This window comes from Bison bison, unplaced genomic scaffold, assembly GCF_000754665.1.
Source record: "Bison bison bison isolate TAMUID 2011002044 unplaced genomic scaffold, Bison_UMD1.0 scf7180017864108, whole genome shotgun sequence".
Classification (NCBI taxonomy): domain Eukaryota; kingdom Metazoa; phylum Chordata; class Mammalia; order Artiodactyla; family Bovidae; genus Bison; species Bison bison.
Window position 1 is genome coordinate 12,723,933 of NW_011494680.1, and position 21,950 is coordinate 12,745,882.

At 41.3% G+C, this 21,950-nt stretch overlaps 1 protein-coding gene across 1 annotated transcript in view; it reads left to right on the forward strand.

Annotated features, from left to right (window-relative positions):
- The window catches only part of CHD7 (chromodomain helicase DNA binding protein 7), a 130,380-nt gene that overhangs the window by 77,051 nt on the left and 31,379 nt on the right, over window positions 1-21,950 (forward strand). Inside the window, 10 exon segments of the mRNA XM_010839000.1 lie at window positions 1,749-1,863; window positions 5,437-5,520; window positions 7,451-7,588; window positions 7,685-7,806; window positions 8,179-8,422; window positions 9,610-9,786; window positions 14,267-14,410; window positions 15,557-15,812; window positions 20,957-21,167; window positions 21,718-21,913. Coding sequence (XP_010837302.1) covers window positions 1,749-1,863; window positions 5,437-5,520; window positions 7,451-7,588; window positions 7,685-7,806; window positions 8,179-8,422; window positions 9,610-9,786; window positions 14,267-14,410; window positions 15,557-15,812; window positions 20,957-21,167; window positions 21,718-21,913 — 1,687 coding nt within the window.

Genomic DNA, 21,950 nt, shown 5'->3' on the forward strand with positions numbered 1-21,950 from the left:
TATTTTATTTTATTATTTGAATTAGTTTCCTAATTGATCCTCTAGGGTTTTCCAGTTATGCAGTCATATTGTCTGCAAATAGAGTTCTTATTTTCCAATTACCACTCCTCTTATTTTCTCTCATCTAAAAGCATTGGCCAATGCCTAGAATGTGATATTGTCCAGTAGAGGACATATAGGTATCCTTGCCTTGTTTGTGATCCTGGTGGAGAAGCCTGTGGTTTTTCTCCATTTAGTGGGAGCTGATTTCACTGCCCAAAATTTCAGCTTAGTTTGCCGGAGGGGGAGCAGGGCTGGACGAGCTATTGAAGGGCCTGCATCTCCCTCGTGGCTGGCCTGGCAGCGCTTTTAAAGGCATGTACACCTCAGCCAGGACAAAGGTGCTGAGTGCTTAAATACCTTTTTCTATCCAATAATTAGGAAACTAGACTAGGTGATGTTTATAATATTTAGTTTTGGTTATAACAGTATTGCATGTTATTTATTGAAAATTTGGAAAATACAAGTCAAAAGTAAAAAATATTTACAATCTTACCACCCAGAATGATCATTACTAGCATTTTGATGCATTTTCATTGAGTCTTTTCCCTGAGTGTGTGTGTGTGTGTGTGCGCGCATACAGGGCGTCTATCAATTCATATCTATACAAGGCATATGTATTTAAAATCCTTATCTCCCTCAGTCCACTGTAGGACTAAATCTGTCCTACCTATGAAAATGGATATTAGATGTTATATAAATAAAAATGATATGATATTTAATGTCATCAGCCTTTTCCATATCATTAATCATTTTTTGAAAGACTTTTGTAGTGGCCACATAATTTCTAAGAGTAGTAGTATCTTGATTTTGAAAGCACCTCATTTTTTAAAATGTCATCACTAAAAAGAGAAATAAGAGACAGGCAAGGTTATAGGGGTGTGGGGTAGGGAGAGGATGATAGTACTAAAGGATATTGAAATAACTAAATGAAAGAAGTCAAAGGTACCATACAACATTAACTGTATACCTGTGAGTCTTGGGGATGAAAACGGAAAGGTGGGGTGGGGAGTATTCAAGTTCAGGTTAGAGAAGACCCAGCACCTGCTCAGAGCAGGCTGGTGGTGAGTCTGAACAGGAGGAGACTAACCAGTGAGAGAAGAGAGTAGCCATTGGAGAGTGAACAATTCACAAGGGACCCAAGGGGCATCATCTCAGAGGTCCTGGCAGAAGGACTAACAAGGAGAGGGCTGAGGGTACTGGTGTTCTAGAGCTGGGGGGTCCTTTTCTCCCCAGTTGTTTTAGAAGGAGGAAATGAGGTTTACCTTTGCTGTTTTAAATTTGAATTCTTTAAACTTGACAGAAACCTTTTATTTCTCAATTAATGATAAAAGGCTCAAAACAAATCCATAATTAAAGCCACCTTGTAGTGCTAATTGTTTTGTGTTGGAGTAAAATCCATTCACTTATGAAAATAGCTTGTTATTAGGTCTTTTTCTTTCTTTCTTTCTTTTTAATGGGAAATGGGTAAGAGAACTGCAGACCCAGCACAGAAGGCAAATTTTAGTATCTGTTATTGATTATTTTCTCTTATTCTTAACCATTAGTAGTTATATTGAAATGTGCCTCAGCAGCCTCTATGAGTAAGTAATTAAACAGGTTATTCTGTTAATCATTTATGTAGTTGATTTTGTGGGGAGAATGATAATGAACATGTATCATAAAGATCAATTATTTTCTGTTTCAAGTATATCGTTTTATTTTTTTAGCTCTTATCTTCATTGTCAATGGGCGTCCATAGAAGATCTGGAAAAAGATAAGAGAATTCAGCAAAAGATTAAGCGATTTAAGGCAAAGCAAGGCCAGAACAAATTCCTGTCAGAGGTATGGAAAACCTGGTTAATTTCCTAAAATATTTACATTTTTAAAGTGTTCTAAATTTTGAATTTCATGTCAGCATATTATTAAGAGAAACTAGTTTGCCTCATTTGGTGCTGTTACTTGCATATTGGTAACTGGTTATTGCTAAAATAATTTGTAAACAGGAAATTTCTCATTCTTCCTGTTGCTTAGTCTAGAAGATACTGGTCCTTCTGAGATTATGTGGAAATATGGTGGTATGATTCAATCTTGTAATGAAAATACACTTAATAGACAGTGAAAAAATAAGTAGACAAAAGGCTTACTAAGATGTAGCAGGTGAGGGGCTTCCTTAGCGGTCAAGTTAAGGCTTTGCTTTCTGCTGCGGGAGGTACAGGTTCAATCCCTGGTCAGGGAGTTAAGGTCCCACCTGCCTTGTGGTGAAAAAACCAGAACATAAACAACAGAATCAATATGGTGACAAATTCAGTAAAGACTTTAAAAATGGTCCACATCCAAAAGAAAATTAAAAAAAAAAAAAAGGTTTAGTAGATTACAAACTCAAAAACTCTACGATTAGTATTAAGGTCTAGGATGTAAATGTTTGTTTCGATTGGGGAAGGTGTGTGACATTTCTCTTGTTAAAGTCAGAGAGTTTGCTGACCTTCTTTTCACAGATGATACGCTGTGGTACAGAAGTTGATACAATATCTAATATCTTTACCTCCCTCCCCTTTATCCTAGATTATCAATTAAGATAACAAGGTACCCATACTTAGGGCTTCCCTGGTAACTCAGACTGTAAAGAATCTGCCCCCAGTGTGGGAGACCCGGGTTCAGTCCCTGGGTCAGGAGGATCCCCTGGAGAATAGAATGGCAACCCACTCCAGTATTCTTGCCTGGAGAATCCCATGGACAGAGGAGCCTGGAGGGCTACAGCCCATGAAAGAGTCGGATACGACTGAGCAACGAACACTGACTGGCTGACTAATATCTAGGGCAGGAAAGAATGCCTGCATAGTTTAGGAAGAGCCATGGTTCTCTTCCAGCATAGTCAGTTACATAAACAAGACTCTCGCGGGCTGCCTCCAGGGGTCCCTAGACCTATGATCACCTGTTTGCTTTCATTTATAGCCTCGAGCAGATAAAAAGAGAAACCTTCACATTGAAAGACTAACCTGGCTGCCTCATTCATTTTCCTCTCCATGAAGGAGTTTAACAGAATGTAAACTGTTAAAAAAAAGTGTGAAATTTGATGCAAAATCATACCTGTTTCACGGCCAACTTCACACCCTGACCCCTTGTTGGAGATGGGGGAGGGGGTCACAGACAGATGAGTGTGCGGTACTTTTACGTCATAGAGTCCAGACTTATCCTCTCAGGTGACAAGTCTGGGGTCTCCTGGAATCTGAACTCCATGCCCCCAAAGGTGTAGTGTAAACTTGGCCACCTGACCCTGATGCTGGGAAAGATTGAGGGCAAGAGGAAAAGGGGGCAGCAGAGGATGAGATGGTTGGATGGTATCACCGACTCAATGGACATGAGTTTGCACAAACTCGAGAGACAGTGAAGGACAGGGGAGCCTGGTATGCTGCAGTCCCTGGGGTTGCAGATAATCAGACATTTAGCGACGGGACAATTACAAGGTTGAAATATATTATCTTCCTGGTAACTTGGTAACGGTAAATCTTAAGCTTTGTCCTGAATAGGAGCATAAGCTTGTGTCTGAAAAGAGGATCTGAGGTTTAACAGAGAAGGATATCAATTCTGGATCCTTTACACACACACACACACACACACTCACTCACTTACTCACTCACTCACTCACCTGTTTGTCGTGTCCTAGAGATGGTCCTGGCTTCAGGCACCAGTTCTGCTACTTTGAGATTTTTAGTCATGACCACTTTTGCCTTTTCTGATTCACCTTGCTGCTGCTGCTGCTAAGTCGCTTCAGTTGTGTCCGACTCTGTGCGACCCCATAGGCAACAGCCCACCAGGCTCCCCCGTCCCTGGGATTCTCTAGGCAATAACACTGGAGTGGGTTGCTATTTCCTTCTCCAATGCATGAAAGTGAAAAGTGAAAGTGAAATTGCTCAGTCGTGTCCAACTCTCAGTGACCCCATGGACTGCAGCCCACCAGGCTCCTCCATCCATGGGGTTACTTAGGCTTCCTTTTAAGTCACTGCAACTATAACTCTCTATTTAGAAAAATTATTAAGACTGGAAATCACAGGTGTGGTGGCATTGATTACTTGCTTGAAGGATAAATATGTTTAGGAGTAAAGTTAAGGATTTTAATTCAGATTCAATAGAGGATTCTGTTTAAGAACAAGTTGCCTTAGAGCTTTTATCATAAAATCCTAGTTTGTGGAAAGGTTTAGTGTTTATGCTGTACATGAATAATACGTAGATATTGGGCACCTAAATCTAGAAGCTTTGACAAGCCAATGCATTTAATATATAAACACTTCAAATTAACAAACTGTTTCAGAGGTTTTTGTTGCCTTAGTCATGAACTCCAGGTAAAGACCTGAGGCAATTGAAACACACTCTTGGTATTTCTGGGTTTTGTTTCATGATTCACAGTTCACAGCATCCAAATTGGGTGTGTGGGCACAGGACCCCAGAGGAAGTTTGTTACCCTGAAGTTGACTGTAACCAGGCGGCTCTTTGACCTGCAGCTCCGGGGATGTGGACAGTATCTAATGTTTTTGCAAAGCATTTTAATGAAGTTATGTTGCTGATAAATTAATCTCTGGGAACACATAGTAATGTGTCTTTTTTTTTTTTTTCTAAATTATCTGACTCTGACTTCTTTAAAGTATGGCTTAGTCTGTAACTTCCCTTTGAGCCAAATTCTCTTCTTTTATGTGAGATCAGTTTGCAGACAAGCAGCGTTACTTGACTTCTGTAAAGATTGTTAATGTCTCAGCTAGAGAACCCAATGTTTAAAGCCTCATTTCTTTATCCTCAGTACTTTTAGCCAAATGCTCTGTGTTCAATACAAATAAATCATGTGAGAACACTTCGATGTACGCCAAGATTATATTCAAATAAGGTACTAATACTGATTGGCAAAGGTGACCAAACAACATAAACTCCGTTCATGCTTAAATGTGGAGTTCACTGGTCTCAGTGTTTTTAGCTTTTGAATAACATTCTGCAAATGATGCTGTAAGGCATCAGACAGTTACAAGACTCTGGTAGCACTTACTGTGCATAGTTCTGATCTCTTTTGCAAACTACAGTCTCGAATGCTACATGCATTGCGTGCCATAAGCCTTTTGGATTGCTCATTAGTGAATTGTAATTTCACACTTGATTTAAAATATTCTTAAACATTCTCTCACAGTAAAAAGGTTTCACACAGTAATTAAAAGACCCAGTTAACAAAGTCTGAGAACTCTTGATTTCCTCATGGGGAGTGATTTTGCTAAATTATAGCATTTCAATTAATATAACAGACCTTTGCCAAATATAAATTTTGTATTGCTGTGACCCCAAATAGTACTGCCTGATGAAAAGTGAAATAGTGTTTATTCTCAGGAGTTAAATAAACATTTTAACTTTTTTTTTTTTCTCTCTCCGTTGGTGTAGATTGAAGATGAGCTTTTTAATCCAGATTATGTGGAGGTTGACCGGATAATGGACTTTGCACGTAGCACAGATGACCGGGGAGAGGTAACAGAGGACCGTTTGTCTTAGGGGGCAGTGGCTCAGACCGCTTACGTGTATTTATGGAGAACCATCATGAACTCCCAAGATCTGGTCCTGCTCACAGCCTTGTATTATGACACACTTGGTCTAAACCAAACTGAAATATACTTACTATTAGTTTTGGGACTTAATAATCACAGTAAAAATGTTGTTTGTTTTAGTCTGAGAGCTTTTTAAAAGAAATCAGTTTTCAATGTGAAGCAGAGAGCACTGATACTTTGCACAGTTCCAGATACAATCAATAAGGAATTTACTATATTTTGGTGTAAATCTGTTATGTAGCACGAATTCCCCTTGTAAGAGTGTTCTTGTAGCAAAAACACAGTTCAATGTTAAGTAACAGAAGACATCACTAATGAAGTTGATGGGCCTCATTTAACATGGTACATGGAGGATGCTATAGAATCCTTCTTTTTGTGAGATCTGAGTCTCAGCATGCCCGTTTTTCTTTGAAGAACCCAAAGAGGTTGTAAAGGGCAGTTGGTAGGGCACCCTACTCATCGCGTAAGAATAAACACGCGTCTAGTGACTTCTGAGCATTGTGTCTTAGTAAGGATATGCCTACCCACCATGAGGTCTGTCACTTAGCTTCTTCTTGTAAATTAAACTGCATAAAGTGTTAGGATGTTTGAATCTTGCTTGTCTAGTGAGAGTCTGCAGTGAAGTCCCATTTTTACTCCAAATTCTGTATCACAGGGTCCATGATGTTTCAAAGACCATATCTGTAATACGATGTTTACCTTTCTGTTTTGCTTAGCTGTACTTAAAAAAAAATTTTTTTCCCCATATTATATTTATATAGTACAGCAAATGTTTGTAACATCACAGCCAGGTCACAGCCTTGGTCTAAATTTAGCTGAGATTTATCAATTTACTATTAGTTTTAGGGCTTAATAATCAGTACCTCTGTCCTAAAATGAAGATCCAAAAACCCAAATGTTTTCTAGAAGAAAGGCAAAGGAGATCTTCTTGGTCTGCATTACCCAAGGTATTTTGCTCTCCAGTTTTCTAGAGCTCAAACACATTACTTTAAAGCAATTGCATGCAGACAGTATCCCTTTAAGAAAAAGGAAGAAATTCTAATAAGTTCAAGCCTGTTTCTCATTGTTTAAGAAAGTAGCCGGTTAGGTAAATATGTAAACACACCAAGATGAGTTACCCTGTGAGTCTGAATCAGTTGCCTAATGATCACACAGATAATAATAAGGTTCAGATTCAGCTTTGTTATTTACTAGCTATTTCTATATACTTTTTGGCTTTTGAACATGACTTAACCAGTGGCTTAGATAAAAATGAATTTGTTCTGACAATATTTAATAATATTACAGTAAGTCCCCTACATACGAACCTTCAAGTTGCAAATTTTCAAAGGTGTGGACGTGTGTTTGCATGTCCAGTCACATAGGTTAGTTCATGTGTCTGGCATATGTTGTCATGTGTGTGCATCCTCGACAAATGGTTGACCTTTTGTACAGTACTGTTATAGAGTACAGTATCTTTATTTCAAACCCAGGATGTTTGGAAGCAAGTGTAAAAGCAGAGGTATATACAGCTTATTGTATTAGTCTACTTCCCAGGTGGCGCAGTGGTAAAGAATCCACCTGCCAGTGGAGTAGATGCACACACACACACACACACACACACACAAGTTGGGTACTTGGGCTAACTTTGTTGGACTTATGAATGCACTCTTGGAATAGAGCTCGTTCATATGTGGGGACTTACCTGTATTTTTAGTTCCTTTAGACACTAACCAAGGGCTCCTCATTCAGCGGTCACTGTTTTAAAACATCTCCCAGCTCCGTCTTGCTGTTGCTGGGATAATGTCTGTCCGTAAGTGAAGTAGAGTGCGTGTTTTTCATACATCATTCTGCTGTGTTTAAACCCGGCCCAGCCTGTGACTCACTATCTGGTGAAGTGGTGCTCACTGCCTTATGAAGACAGCACGTGGGAGCTGAGGCAGGACATAGACCAAGCCAAGATCGAAGAGTTTGAAAAGCTCATGTCCCGGGAGCCAGAGACAGAGCGTGTGGTGAGGACTGGCGGGTGGCGGAGGGTCGCATTTGCACACAGCCAGGTGGTGTGGTCTGTGAGAAACCACTAACGGGATTTCCTGTATTTGAAACAGGAGCGACCCCCTGCTGATGACTGGAAGAAATCGGAGAGTTCCAGGGAGTATAAAAACAATAACAAACTCAGGGAATACCAGTTGGAGGGAGTAAACTGGCTACTTTTCAATTGGTACAACATGTATGTAAAATGCATTTTTCTTCACCTTTTAAAGAAAGCCTATAATAGCTCTTCTGCAGTTATTGAGAATACTGATAAAATATAGCAACATTTTAACTTGCTAATAAAAATTATTTAAAAAAGCAAACACTGGACGTATGCTTAATGTTTGTCTAAGTAGCATGTACTAATGTAGAGACTGATTGAAGTATGTAGAAGTAATTTTCTGTGTCTCCGAACATTTTGTTTGAAAATGTATCTCATTGTATTTAAAGAAGCATTTAAGGCATGCATTTATGAGTTTAATGGATATATACACTTACCTTGTGACGAGAAAGTGCTGTCTTGTATGTGTACTCATGAAAGTTTCCTTGTTTTATTTCCCTCCCAAAGGCGAAACTGCATTTTAGCAGATGAAATGGGTTTGGGAAAAACTATCCAGTCCATTACATTTCTCTATGAGATATATTTGAAAGGAATCCATGGCCCTTTTTTAGTAATTGCCCCATTGTCCACAATCCCCAACTGGGAAAGGGAATTCCGGACCTGGACAGAATTGAACGTGGTTGTGTACCATGGGAGTCAAGCTAGTCGTCGGACCATTCAGTTGTATGAAATGTACTTCAAAGATCCCCAGGTAAAGTGTCTCAGGCGCACCGCCCTTACACATAGGGGCGCTTTAACACATTGAATGTTCAAATGCTTTTCAGACCTTTTAGGGGAACGTCTAGATTTTGCAGAACTAGAGAAATTTTGTTTAGATTTCTTACTCAATTTATGTTTGGACTATAATTCCTTATCTTATGATGACAGGTCTTTCTTTTTATAGCCTTGGTCTTTCTAATTATTAGAACACGTGAAATTTTTTTTACCTTGGATGACTGCTGAAAATAATTCAATGCATTGATAGCCTAATTTGGTTTATTTTTTAAACCCTAAAAGAAAGTGAAACCAAAAAAGAGTTATTAAATGGGAATGGGAAGAAGATTGTGTTCTTTATTGTTTCTAGAAGTGAAAAATATTAGGCACCTAACATTAACTGGTGCATTGAATATACCCAGAGGGAATAATTTATACTGTGGCTCTTAGTACCAGTTGCTATGACTTTTAACTAATTCTAGTTATCTGTATGAAATTATCTTTGATGTTGACCCTGAAGCATTATAAGTGACAGAGAAAGAAGAATAAATAGTATGTGCTATAATAAAATAGTTTTAAGCAATAGGTGAAATGCAAGTCCTATAACTGGAAATAGGACAGAGTTTTGTGTTCTATATTTATTTGCTTTGACTGTAAAATCTGACCTACAATTACTTAAAGGAGAAGAATATTAAAATGTGTTTTGGTGTTTATCTTTACATTTGGAAAGTTGTTGAAAGTTCTGTCCTGAGTTGAATCCTTTTTTCATGTTAGCACGTTAAAAGTGAAAACTAAGTCACAAAATGAAAAAAAAAAAAAAAGTTTAAAAAGTAAAAACATTTTTAAAACCGTTGCCTTAGTACATAGTCCCTCTGGCCTTTCGCTTGTTGGAGTCTATAGGATGTAACCAGAATAGGCGCACTTACTGCATCTTATCTATAAAAAACTCGATTGGAAATTTTACCAACAAATTGCAAACTTCCTTAAAAAAAGGAAAGATTTTAAAACTCTCTTGTACCGTGAGAGCTTAAAATCTCCAAAAATAACTTGAAAACAAAGTATAAATAAAGATGTTCCCAAAAGGATAAACATATATATATATATATATCTTATGCTGTTTATTCATCCTTAAAGTTATTAACGTAATCTTCAATGCTAAACAGTAACACAGAGTCCTTATTATAGGGTCGAGTGATAAAGGGGTCATATAAGTTCCACGCCATCATCACTACATTTGAGATGATTCTGACCGATTGTCCTGAGCTGCGGAATATTCCCTGGCGATGTGTAGTCATCGATGAAGCCCACAGGCTGAAGAACAGGAACTGCAAGCTCTTGGAGGGACTCAAGATGATGGACTTGGTCAGTGATCATATTGGTGCTTACCTTGAACCTGGATAAAATTGTTAACCGACTCAGTATTCCTGATGCTCTGAGTCCAGCAGATCCCTTTAAAGGGTGTTTGCAAAGCCTGTCAAATCCTGTGACATGTTTGCTCCTGAGTTTACTTAAAAGTTGCTGCTATCTTCCTGACTCTTCTGTTGTTGGCTGGTGTCTTTGTTATCACAGCAGAGTACGTTCATGATACTTCCACTGAGTTTCAAGTGTTTGCTTTTCCCTTTTGTTTGTAAGTACTGCCGTGTTGTAAGCCGTTGGGCCAAACTTTAGCTCCATGATGATGATCCAGTTGTATTCCAGGGTTTGTAGGTTTTTGCCTCCAAGGGCTTGTAGGTGCAGTTTTTCTCACTAAGTTAAGTGGATATCTGGAATTGGCCCAATTTGTGCAGACACTTAGAAGTTTAGTGCATGATAAGGCCTTGAATTTGATCTGGAGTTTTAGACCAGGTCTATTACATACTCTTCCCAAGAGATGGTCAGGACTTCGTGATTTTTTTTAGATTTTTTTTTTCCCCCCAGTAGGAGTATCTTGGGATAACATACTGTAGCAGTGGTTGGAGTTTGGTTGGCTTTCCTCTCCACAGTGCTGTATGGTTTCCTAGCGCCCTCAGGCCTCTGTTCACTCTGTAGTTTACAAGATGGGTTTTGATCACTTGTTTTTATTTTTAATGTACATTTAAGAAGCAAAGATATTGTTATTCAGCATGTCTCGGGTGTTTAGATGAGTTTTTCAAAGGTACAAAAAGATTTTTTAAATCCTTTAATGTTGACTTCTATAGATTAATTTGATCTCTTATTAATTGAGAGTTTGAGATGGAAAAGAATATTCTGTACGTTCATGGCTGTAAATTTTTTTACTGAAGACTGGTACCAACAAAAAGAGCACTTAAAGCTTTCTGTTGCAGCTGGTTCTTTGAATTAGCTTCTTTTATTCCTAAATTAATGGGATTGGATTAGCCAGCTATTCTTTTAATTAAAAACAAACAAAATCTAGTTCTGTTTAAAGGAAAAAGTCTGACTGAATTATCCTATTTAGGGTGGAGTTTTCCATCCCTAAGACCTTTCTCAGAGCAGTTTGTACTGTTTTGGTGTTCAATCCACAAAACAAATTGGAACACTTAGAATAATCTTGAAAACATGAGGAAGAGAAACACTATGGCTGTAACTAGTCTCTCCAGATGATAGTTTTAGTCTTAAATTAAAGAAATGGCTCAGACGATAAAGACTCTGCCTGCAATGCAGTAGACCTGGGTTCAGTCCCTGGGTCAGAAAGATCCTAGAGAAAGAGAATGGCAACCCACTCCAGTATTCTTGCCTAGAGAATTCCATGGATAGAGGAGCCTGCTGGGCTACAGTCCATGAGGTCACAGAGTGGGACTGACTGCATGACTAATACACTTTCAGAAACCCATTCAGGTTTAGGTGAACACTAATTTTCTTATGAAACGTAACTGTGCCTTCTGAGTAGGGGCCCATCTCCACAGTGGTCCATATAAGAGACATTTATGGCACCGTTTCCTGAAGGTGTAGTCATCTGCGTTCATCTGAGTTGTCTGTTATTAGTTTCTGTGCTCCCAGGTAGTGGATTCTTACTACAAAATAGCCCTTCATTGGTGAGTACAGTTTGTTTAACTGTCAACATCCAGTACTCGAATTGTCACTGGGAGATTCCAAAGGATTTTCTGTTGTTTATAACACTTTATTAATGGGTTAGAATCTGTTATCCAGATAGTTTTTCTGTTATATACGGTAGTGTTCCCTAACCATTTTCACACAATGGCACATATAGAAAATGATAATAATTGTGTATCATACTGGGGTAAGCCAAGAAGGCTGGCCACTGCCACAGGTGACCAGTCCTGGGATCCTGACTCTCAGCCTGTCAGCTGCCCCAAGGACCTGGCATACCTATAACTCATTCATGTCTCACCACGGAAAGCTCTGATTAGCAAATGAATAATTGTTTTTTCCAACGATCAAGAGTTGTTGATAGAATGCAATATCATTGTTCAGAGTTAGAATATAATTACATTTGTCCACTTCTGAACTGCTCACTGGGGCTTCCCTGGTAGCTCAGCTGGTAAAGAAAACGCCTGCAATGCAGGAGACCCCCGTTAGATTCTTGGGTTGGGAAGATCAGCTGGAGAAGGGATGGGCTACCCACTGCAGTATTCTTGGGCTTCCCTGTAGCTCAGACGGTAAAGAATCCACCTGCAGTGTGGGAGACCTGGGTTCAGTCCCTGAGTTGGAAGATCCCCTGGAGAAATGAATGGCTACCCACTCCAGTATTCTGACCTGGAGAATTCCATGGACAGAGGAGCCTGGCAGGCTATAGTCCATGGGGTCTGCTCTTTGCCTAGTCTTTAAATCCATACTTCAAATACACATCACAAGAACTTATCCACTGACCAGTCTCTATTCGTCTTTCCTGGAATAAGTCATGGTGAAAATGGCAAATAATAATTCTACCCCAACACAGAGCAGGTCACAGAGAATGGCTGTTACCTGCACTGGATGCGCTTATGATTAAAGTGGTAGATTCTCAGGAAGCAAGGACCAGGCAGTGTCTTCAACTCTCTCGTCACCAAGGAGACGCTCGAGAAGCTGCTGGGCTGAGGGGCATTTGTGTTCTCTGCCCTCTCCATGGGAGCGCAGGAGGCAGGGCCATCTCCTTGTCCCTTATGGACAGGAGGGGACCCTCTGAAAGTGGTGGAGGGTCTTCATGGATTCTGTTAGCTCATCATTCATTGTCAAGAGGCCTCACACAAATTAAAGACTCTGCTGAAATGAAATTAAGTGAATGTCACTCCATCAGAGCTAAAAGGAATGGTAACATTTTCAAGCCGAAAACTTAGCTGCTGGCAAAGTTGAGCTTGGATGTGATAAGCCTGATAGCCCATCTCTTACTTGACATTTTGTGACACCTGTATATTATTTGTATTTATGTTAATAATGACTTTCAAAGGGAAACCTGGTTTAATTTCGCTACCTGTGCAACCTTACCAAAGGGTCCTCTGTGTAACTGATAGAACTGGCTTTAAAAAGAACTTGAACGGAAGCAGCGTAAAAAAGTTCTTTTCCTATTTTTCAAATAAGTTAATTTTAAAATTAATAACTTAAAAGACTTTTGCTGAAGTATTTTGGTTAGCAGCTCAGTATTTCAGTTGATCATAAAAGATATTTAAAAAACTGAGAGATGATCTTTAGTATTGATACAGCTCTTCCACTACAGTAACAGTTTTCCTGAATCTATGGCAATATTTTTTAAAATTCTTGGGTAAAGTAATTCAGGACTTGAACAAATCGGGGTGTTGGCCCATGTTACCCACCAGTATGCTTATACATTAGAAAATCTTGCATTGGTTTGCAAGTTCCTTACTCTTTATGAATTTAATGAGTTAGAAGATGACAGTGATCTATGTATATTCCTGAATCAGAACCCTCTTTATTCAAAAGGAACCAAAGGAAGAATAAAAGCAAATCTAACTGCTTCACCGTGTTTTCGAAGAGCTTCATTGACAGATAAGACTCAACAGATGTTGAAAAAATGAGCATGCCTTCAGGCGAATCGCCATCCAGTATCTACTGAGCACAGACTGCTCAGCAACCAAGCCTTGTCAGACTTCCAGTAAAGTCAGAATATCTGTTTCGAACCTCCTTGAAGGTGTAGCCACTTTTGGAAATAGTTTTATTAACTGTGCGGTGTCCTAGAAGGCCAAAGTAGAACATAATAAGGCCTTTAAGATCAATAAATTCATTAAGACTGGTCACCATGTTGGATACGTAGAAATAAGAGGACAAGGGTATGGATCCATAAAGAAAGCTGAAGAAAAAGCTCGTTAACAGGAAGAAGTGCCTTAAAGAAAATACCTACCTTGGTTCAAAGAGACAAAGTAAGAAATAGCATCTATTGGGGAAAAAAAACAACAAAACATGATTATGGCGTTTAAAACCAAGCTGACCTCTTTGCTAGATTGAAATGTTTGCTGAACAAAATAGTTTTTCATGTGCTGTTGCCTGTAGAAAACCTTTTGTCTCTTAAGTGAGTCATGCAGGAAGCAGATGGGGAGGGCATAGCCCTGTAGAGAGCAGAAAAGGAGCACGTGAGCTTCATCTGAGCTAGGGCTCTTAGGCAGAACTTGAACTTTGGTGGGAAAAGATGCCACAAGACGTAGGAGAGTGCAGAACCACACCACCAAAACATTGACCTAAACATCCCAGGAAAAATCAAAATAGCAGACCACGTTTACAGGGTCTTGGAATCTAAGACAGAGACCACATTTCTTGTATCTGTGCCTTCGGATCTTATTCCTGTGTTTTATGCTGGGTGGATGCTGAATTTCAGCGACCACGAGTGGAATTGGGGAAATGCTGATCCCAAGAGAGGCTTTGGCATGGCTATGGTTTTGTTATGATTTGCTCAGTTATTTTCGCATCCCCATAGGAACACAAAGTGCTGCTGACGGGGACCCCGCTCCAGAACACGGTGGAAGAGCTCTTCAGCTTGCTTCACTTCTTAGAACCCACTCGCTTTCCTTCGGAAACCACCTTTATGCAAGAATTTGGTGATCTGAAAACTGAAGAGCAGGTACTTACCACGGCTCCTTTTGTGTTTCAGTCATTGAATTGAGGATTAACTCCCAAAGGGCCAAAGTGTTAAGATTTAATTGTTTTTAAAAATGTAAATTATGTCAATTATCCCCCACCTAGTAGACAAGTGAGATTTACACCTCCTTTGCTTGGATGTTCTGAGTCTTCATTAAGGTGATGTTCTGGCTGGTTGGTTGGTCTCTTTGCCCTCCTGAAGGGCTGTTGAGATTTACAGAGTTTCCGTACCTGTCCACCTACTTTTCAGCTGCTGTCCTGTTGAGTTCAGTGGTTTTTCATTGTGTGCTTTTGGGGGTAGTGTCAGGAGAGGCTGAAATTTCGCAAGCTGTGTCCGTCCTGGAGATCCGAAATTCTAGTCTTAGTTCCTGCTTGCTCACATTGCTTACTCTTCTTGAGTCTACATATTTCATTTAGAAACATGGTTCCTAACTACCTTGCAGGATTTCTATGAGAAATAAATACGGTATCCGGTATGAAAAGTGGCCAGTTATCTTACAGATCGTTCAAGTTACGTAGGTGTTGGTTATTAAGCTCTATTTGAAACAAAATATGACACTTGAAATCTTAGTCTTCACGTGCCCCCTCCCCTAATTTACCATCTAAACCTCTTCTCTTAGTTCAAGTGAAGTCTGTTTTGTTTTGCCCTTCATAGAATAAATCAGAGCTGTCTGGTGTGCAGTGTCCTATTGCCAGTCAACAGAGATGAGAACAGAGAGGGACCAGAGAGCTCCTGGCTTACTCACACATTCTATTAGCTCTTTCTAGAAAGGAAGAGAACTGAAGCAAATCATTCCTACGACTTTCTCCCTTCCTTCCTCATCATCCCGAAGGCTTAAGACAAACAGAAGGGAAAACTAACAGAATGAATAGGGTTATTTTCTGCTGTGTTCTGTTCAAGCCTCCTGGCTGTTCAGGACTCTCTGGCCAGGTGAACTAGCCCATCAGAAACTGGACATTCAACCCTCACGTGCTCCTGTTATGAGAGCTGTAAGATAATGCTCTCGTACCCTTCGACAAATGAAAGTGAAAGGTAGATAAATAAGAGACTCCTGGTTTTTTATGTTAGACTATGTTTTACCATGCTAGCAAGTCCCAACACCAGTATTTACTTAAGATCCTTTTTTAGGTGCAAAAACTCCAGGCTATTCTAAAGCCAATGATGTTGAGACGTCTCAAGGAGGACGTGGAAAAGAACTTGGCCCCCAAAGAAGAAACTATCATTGAAGTGGAGCTAACAAACATTCAGAAGAAATATTACCGAGCCATCCTTGAGAAGAATTTCGCGTTTCTTTCCAAAGGTGGTGGGCAAGCTAACGTGCCCAACCTTTTAAACACTATGATGGAATTACGGAAGTGCTGCAACCACCCCTACCTTATCAACGGTAAGCCTGGCACCTTGTTTCAGTCGTTGTCAAAGCCCCAGAAATCTTTGCCTCCCTTCACTCGTGTTATTGTATGGTTTGTAGTTGCCCCAATGTGAGTTTCATCATCTTCCTCTTCTTCACAAAGCCTCCTCTGTGAAGCTGTAGGTGCAACATCTTTTCCCCGATGGTCCCTGAAGCAGGACCTCACATCACCTGTCCTGCATCTGTATCTCAGTCCTTGAAAGGAGGTGTCGGTGCTCACTGGCTGGAAGTCATCAAACGTGCTAACAGTTAAAGAAAAATTAGACCCCAATGGGGTGTGTGTGTGTGTGTTTGTGTGTGTTTAGATCAGAGAAGTTAAAGAGCACCTTTGGGGTGAGAGGCAGCTGTTGGATGCCTCAAAACTTTGATGGGAAAGAACTTCTCTCAGTCCGGAGGCCTCCAGCATCTATTCTCTAAGAGCGAGAGGTTATCTCGAGCATTAATAATCAAGATCATGGTTCATGATCTTCCTGTTTTCTTAACTAAATTGATAGTGTTATGTAACTGATATGGGTAAGAACCTGTATTGTACTCTTCCAGAAATCATTAGAGGAATTCATGCCTGTGACATGTAAGATACTCCGGAGACATAAGAGCAGGAAAGCCATTCAAAAGCGATGACAGTGAGACAGGCTTTTGCCATCAGAGTTACAAAAGGAAGGGGCATTTAGGCTGATGTAACCACAGGAGGCAAGAGAAGGAGGCAGAACAAAGTGGAACCTGCCCAGGATATAAAGTAGGTGTGTGAAACAATGGGACAGTGAACCGTAGACATAGTGGAACCTGGTTATGGGAAGCCTAGATGCCAGCTTGTGGGATCTTGATGGAGCTAAGAAATGATTAGACATGGGATTCAAGATGATTGATCTGGAAACGTCATATGAATAAACAGATGGGAGCAGGGAAAGATATACAAACAGAAAGCCCCACTAGGAGGCTACTGCTGTCATCCAGGCGGGAGTTAATATGGGTTAAAGAAAAGTGGTGGCGGTCTAAATTGGGGTGTTTGCATGCAATTATGATTGGCCAGCAGTGCAGTTAGGGTGCTTCCAGGGGAGAAGGGACCAAGCCAGGTTCGTTTGTTTGTTTTGTCACTATCACAATCCGTGAGGTTCAAATGCAGCTGATGTCAGGAGTTCCCGGTCTCTCCCCGTTTTGTCATCTATACTCCTTGGGCCAGCTCACCTCTGGAATCTGCAGTTACTAATGCCAGAGTGGTCCCTGCCTGGAGCCGCCTCACCGGAGCACCTGAGGTTATGGCTGTGCTGTGACCTTGGTGCATTTCTGCTTCAGACTTTCTTCTTGTAGCTTGGTCTTCCAAAGTGAGACTCACACGTGACCGTTGTATGTTCAGTGCTGCAGCTTGCTCATCCTTATGTGTGTAAGAGCCTGTGAGGCCGTTGTGGTGTCTGCAGCCTGGTCCTGAGCTAAGGAGATGGAGCTGAGCCGAAGGTGGTCAATGGTATGAGTAAAGCTGTGTGTGTGTGTGTATGTATGTGTAATTTGAGAGAAACACACACACACACACACACACACACACACAAAGTTTTTTCATTTGATTTCTGTGACAAGAGAACAGTAGCCTCCAAGAGGCTCCATTCCAGTATTCTTGGAGAATCTCATGGACAGAGGAGCCTGGCAGACGATGGTCCCTGGGGTTGCAAGAGTCAGATGTGACTGAAGCGACTGAGCACATGTGCACATGTGAGAGTGAAGGTGATGTTGAAGACTTGGTGGGGTCCCCGATGGTTTGGGTTGACTTATGAGTCCTCCTTGTTGTTGGGGAGAAGGGATGTGGAGAACAGTGGGCAGAAAGAAGACAAGGCTGAGCTTGTGATGGAATGAATTTCAGAGAGCAAAAGGGTAGTCTTCAAAAGAAATAATTTATTTGTTTGCGGCTACTATAACTAGATAACATTGCAGCTCCTGCCCTCACAGTGACCATCTGTTTAAGGGAACAGACTTCCGTACTTCCTTTAAGTTGTCTCTGCTACATACACACACGTGTGTGTGCACAAACACACTTTTAAGTGTAAATGCAGGACTTTAATTTAGGGCAGTGCCATTGAAGTATTTTTTGGGTTCCCCTGGCAGCTCAGTTGGTAAAGAGTCTGCCTGCAATGCAGGAGACCCAGGTTCGATCCCTGGATCAGGAAGATCCCCTGGAGAAGGAAATGGCAACCCACTCCAGTATTCTTGCCTGGAGAATCCCATGGACAGAGGAGCCTGATGGGCTACAGACCATGGGGTCACAAAAGAGTCGCACACAACTAAGTGACTAACACTATTGGAGTATTTGGGCTTTTTATAGCCTATTTCCAATTTTTAATTTTCTGATTGATGTTTACAGATCTAGCATCAAGGTAAATCTTTAATTGATAACCTTGAGAATTTGGCCCTCTAATGGCTTAGAGGTCAGTTTAGTTTTCCTCCTGGACATCTTCCCTGCCCTTCTTTCTTCAGCTTTTCTGGAAAATATGTGCTCAGTCACTTCAGTCATGTCTAACTCTTTGCGACCCCATGGACTGTAGCCCGCCAGGCTCTTCTGTCCATGGTATTTTCCAGACAAGAATACTGCAGTGGGTAGCCATTCCCTCCTCCAGGGGATCTTCCCAACCCAGGAATAGAACCCGCATGCCCTATATGATTTGCATTGCTGGCAGATTCTTGACTGCTGAGCAACCGGGGAAGCCCGGACAAAGTATAATTATAGCTAAAAGCATCACATAAGAAATATGTTTGCTGATATATTTAAAGGAAACATTATTAGTGACAACTGGCTGCCACTTTAAGAGCCTGAATTCACAGCAAAGAGCTGAATTAATTCAGTAAGAACTTTTGTCAGATAAGAAATAATATATTTTAATTCTGACAGTTTTTGATGATGTATTATTGGTAGAATTGAAAAGGCAGGAAAGTTACTTTTCTCATCTAAATAAATTTAAAATGAAAAAAATTTCTCTACTGATTTGACTGAATTTATATTTTCAAATTTTTTGCTAAAATAGTTCAAACATGTTAATTTTGTCAAAATGATTATTTCATTTTTGAAAACTATTCACTAAAATATCTAAAATAGTGTATTTTGATTATGGATTGATATTAATATCTTAATTTTAACAAAAAATAACTACCTAGATATTATAAGTGAAGTGTGGTTCTGAATTGCTTGTAGTATATTATCCAACAAGAAGAAATGTTTTTAAAAAACCTAATGTAATATGTGGATATGATCAGTTCCCCCTGTCTCCTGAGGACCTTCTTGTCCTGAATCTAGAACCTAGATTTCTAAATTTTTTGTTTTGGAAAACGTTATTTGACTTTATACAGGGATGTTTGGTGAAGAGCTTGCTTGCCAACACAGGAGATATAACAAATGCAGGTTCGATCCCTGGGTCAGGAAGATCCCCTGGAGAAGGAAATGTCTACCCACTCCAGTATTCTTGCCTGGAGAATCCCATGGACAGAGGAGCCTGGTGGGCTACAGTCCATGGGGTCACAAAATGTTGGACACGACTGAAGCGACTTAGCAAGCATGTAGGATGCAAGAACATTTATTCAAGAGTGTGCTTCATTCAAGGGTATTTGTGCTGATGCTCTTCAACAGCAGTTTGGTTTTTACCTTTTCCTAGCGAAACCTTTGCCTTTCATTCCCTTCAGATTGAAATCCTGAATACTAGCCTTTTATTCATGTGAGAGAGGGAGTGAGAAGTGGCAGTTTCCAGCCCACTGGCATTTTCTGCCGGGCCATTCCTGAGAAACAGCAGTGTCTTGCTGTGCATAGACCTCCAGGCCTGGCCCAGGCATTAGTGACTGTAATCCGGTCTCAGGAAGATTCTTTGTTGATTAATAACAAACAGGCAGTATTTCTGCATATGACCAGGTCATGACTTCATTTCCACAGGTGCTCTGAAAAGGGAAGTGGGGGCACTGCCGTCCTGCCTGTGGCTGCCTGCCCCCATTCCGTCCTGGCAGCTCTGATGGCCCAGGTGACCTGACCTGGGTCTCGTATCCCCATCAGTACAGTGCCTTCGTGTTTAAAAACCAGTGGTTAAGAAGTCAGGTTCCTGGTGTGGTTTAAGGCTGGGAAGTAATCCTATCAGATGGATTTGTCTGTCTGTATTTCCCAAAGAAGTGACTACCCTGCATCCCCAGGGCAAGGGTGGAGCACAGTGGCCGGACCCTGAGTAACCTCCCCACCCCACCCCGGACCCCTGCTGTCTAATTCTAGTTAAGCCACCTAAGCAGCTGCAGGAAGCTTAGCCGGCTACTCCCTGGACAAGTGTGTCTGGGGTCAGGGGCGGAGGTGGGAAGAGTTTCGGTCCCTAGGAAGGTGACAGTCTCTCTGATGCACCCTCAGGAAGCAGAAGTCTCTGTGGGACTAATAGAAAAGAGGGTTAGGTATCGATGTCTTTCATGAAACAGGTTGGTTGTTTAAAGCTTTGGATAACTCAAGATAGAACTTTTGTACTTTAGGAAATTAATCAGATGAAAATGAATGTAGAGGGAGATGGAGAGATTGCAGTGAAAATGTGTGCTCAGATCTCCTGAAAAAATCTCTAAATATTATCCTCGAAGCGGGACTCCCTTTTGCTGCAGCGCTTTTGGCCATATTAATAGGCAGTTTAGATACACAGACGACTGCCCCTGCACAGCAATTGTTAGAACTCTGTTCCCTTGCCTCTTGGTTTCAGAACAGATTTTGTTATGTGTGTTTATCTTCCGTGAGTAAACAGCTCTTCATTTCTTTAGCATTTTAGGTTCCAAATTTTCTGTAGGTATCCGGCCCTTGGCTTGTTTCTGCCACTTCTAGCTCTGACAGTCTGTTGTTGAAATTCAGTTTCTACAGACAGCAAACATTTGTTTGTTGGAAAATGTGGGGGTCCCCCCCCCAAACGCTTGAAAATGTGTTGTGCTTAAAACTCTGATCCCTTTTCTACCTCCCTGGTTTCCTGCAGACCCACACTCTGAGCTGGTGGACGGATGTGTGTGCGTGAACGCGAATGCGTTGTTCTGGGCCCTGCTGTTTGCAGTGGGTGTTGAAAGCAGGTTCGTTGTTTTCAGTAATAAAAGAAAAAAACCTTTTACAGTATTCCCGTTATGCTGTCCAATCTCCGCAGGTGCTGAAGAGAAAATTTTGGAAGAGTTTAAAGAAACACACAATGCCGACTCTCCAGATTTTCAGCTCCAGGCGATGATCCAGGCTGCTGGCAAGCTAGTGCTGATTGACAAGCTGCTGCCGAAGCTGAAGGCCGGTGGCCATAGGGTGCTCATTTTCTCCCAGATGGTGCGCTGCCTGGACATCCTGGAAGACTACCTCATTCAGAGACGGTGAGGGCCAGGCCCTGGGGGTCGGGGGTGGGGGGGTGTGGGACTGGGCTCCACGCGCTTCATCTCCAAGTGGCCTGTATGATAAAGGGGATGGGTGGGGGCTTGTGTCTTAGCTCTTCTTGAAAGCTGTGGATGGGCACGGCAGTTGTCCCGTATGACGCAAGCTTTTGCAGGCAGTTCTATTTTTCCAGTTCTTTCTCTGGGCTAGAGGAGGACAGCTCTTTCTTGATGTTGAAGTAGCATCTGACACTTTTGTGACCCCCATGGACTATAGCCCACCAGACTCCTTTGTCCCTGGGATTTCTCCAGCAAGAATACTGGAGTGGGTTGCCATTTCCTTCCCCAGAGGATCTTCCCCGACCCAGGGATGGAACCTAAGTCTCTTGTGTCTCCTGCATTGCAGGCAGATTCTTTACCACTGTGCCATCAGGGAAGCCCGATCCTGTAAATTTATATCCCATGTTGTAGTACGTTTTTAAAAGCACCAGGAAAGGAACACATGTCCTGTGGCCATCTGCCAGGCCTCCTTGTTGACACTGACATCTTCCAGGTACCCGTATGAGAGAATCGACGGCCGGGTCAGAGGCAACCTCCGTCAGGCAGCTATCGACAGGTTCTCCAAGCCTGACTCCGATAGGTTTGTGTTCCTCCTGTGTACGAGGGCAGGAGGCCTAGGCATTAATCTCACTGCTGCTGATACCTGCATCATCTTCGATTCTGACTGGAATCCCCAAAATGATCTCCAGGTAAACATGCAAGAAAACCTTCCTGGTACCCCCCTCC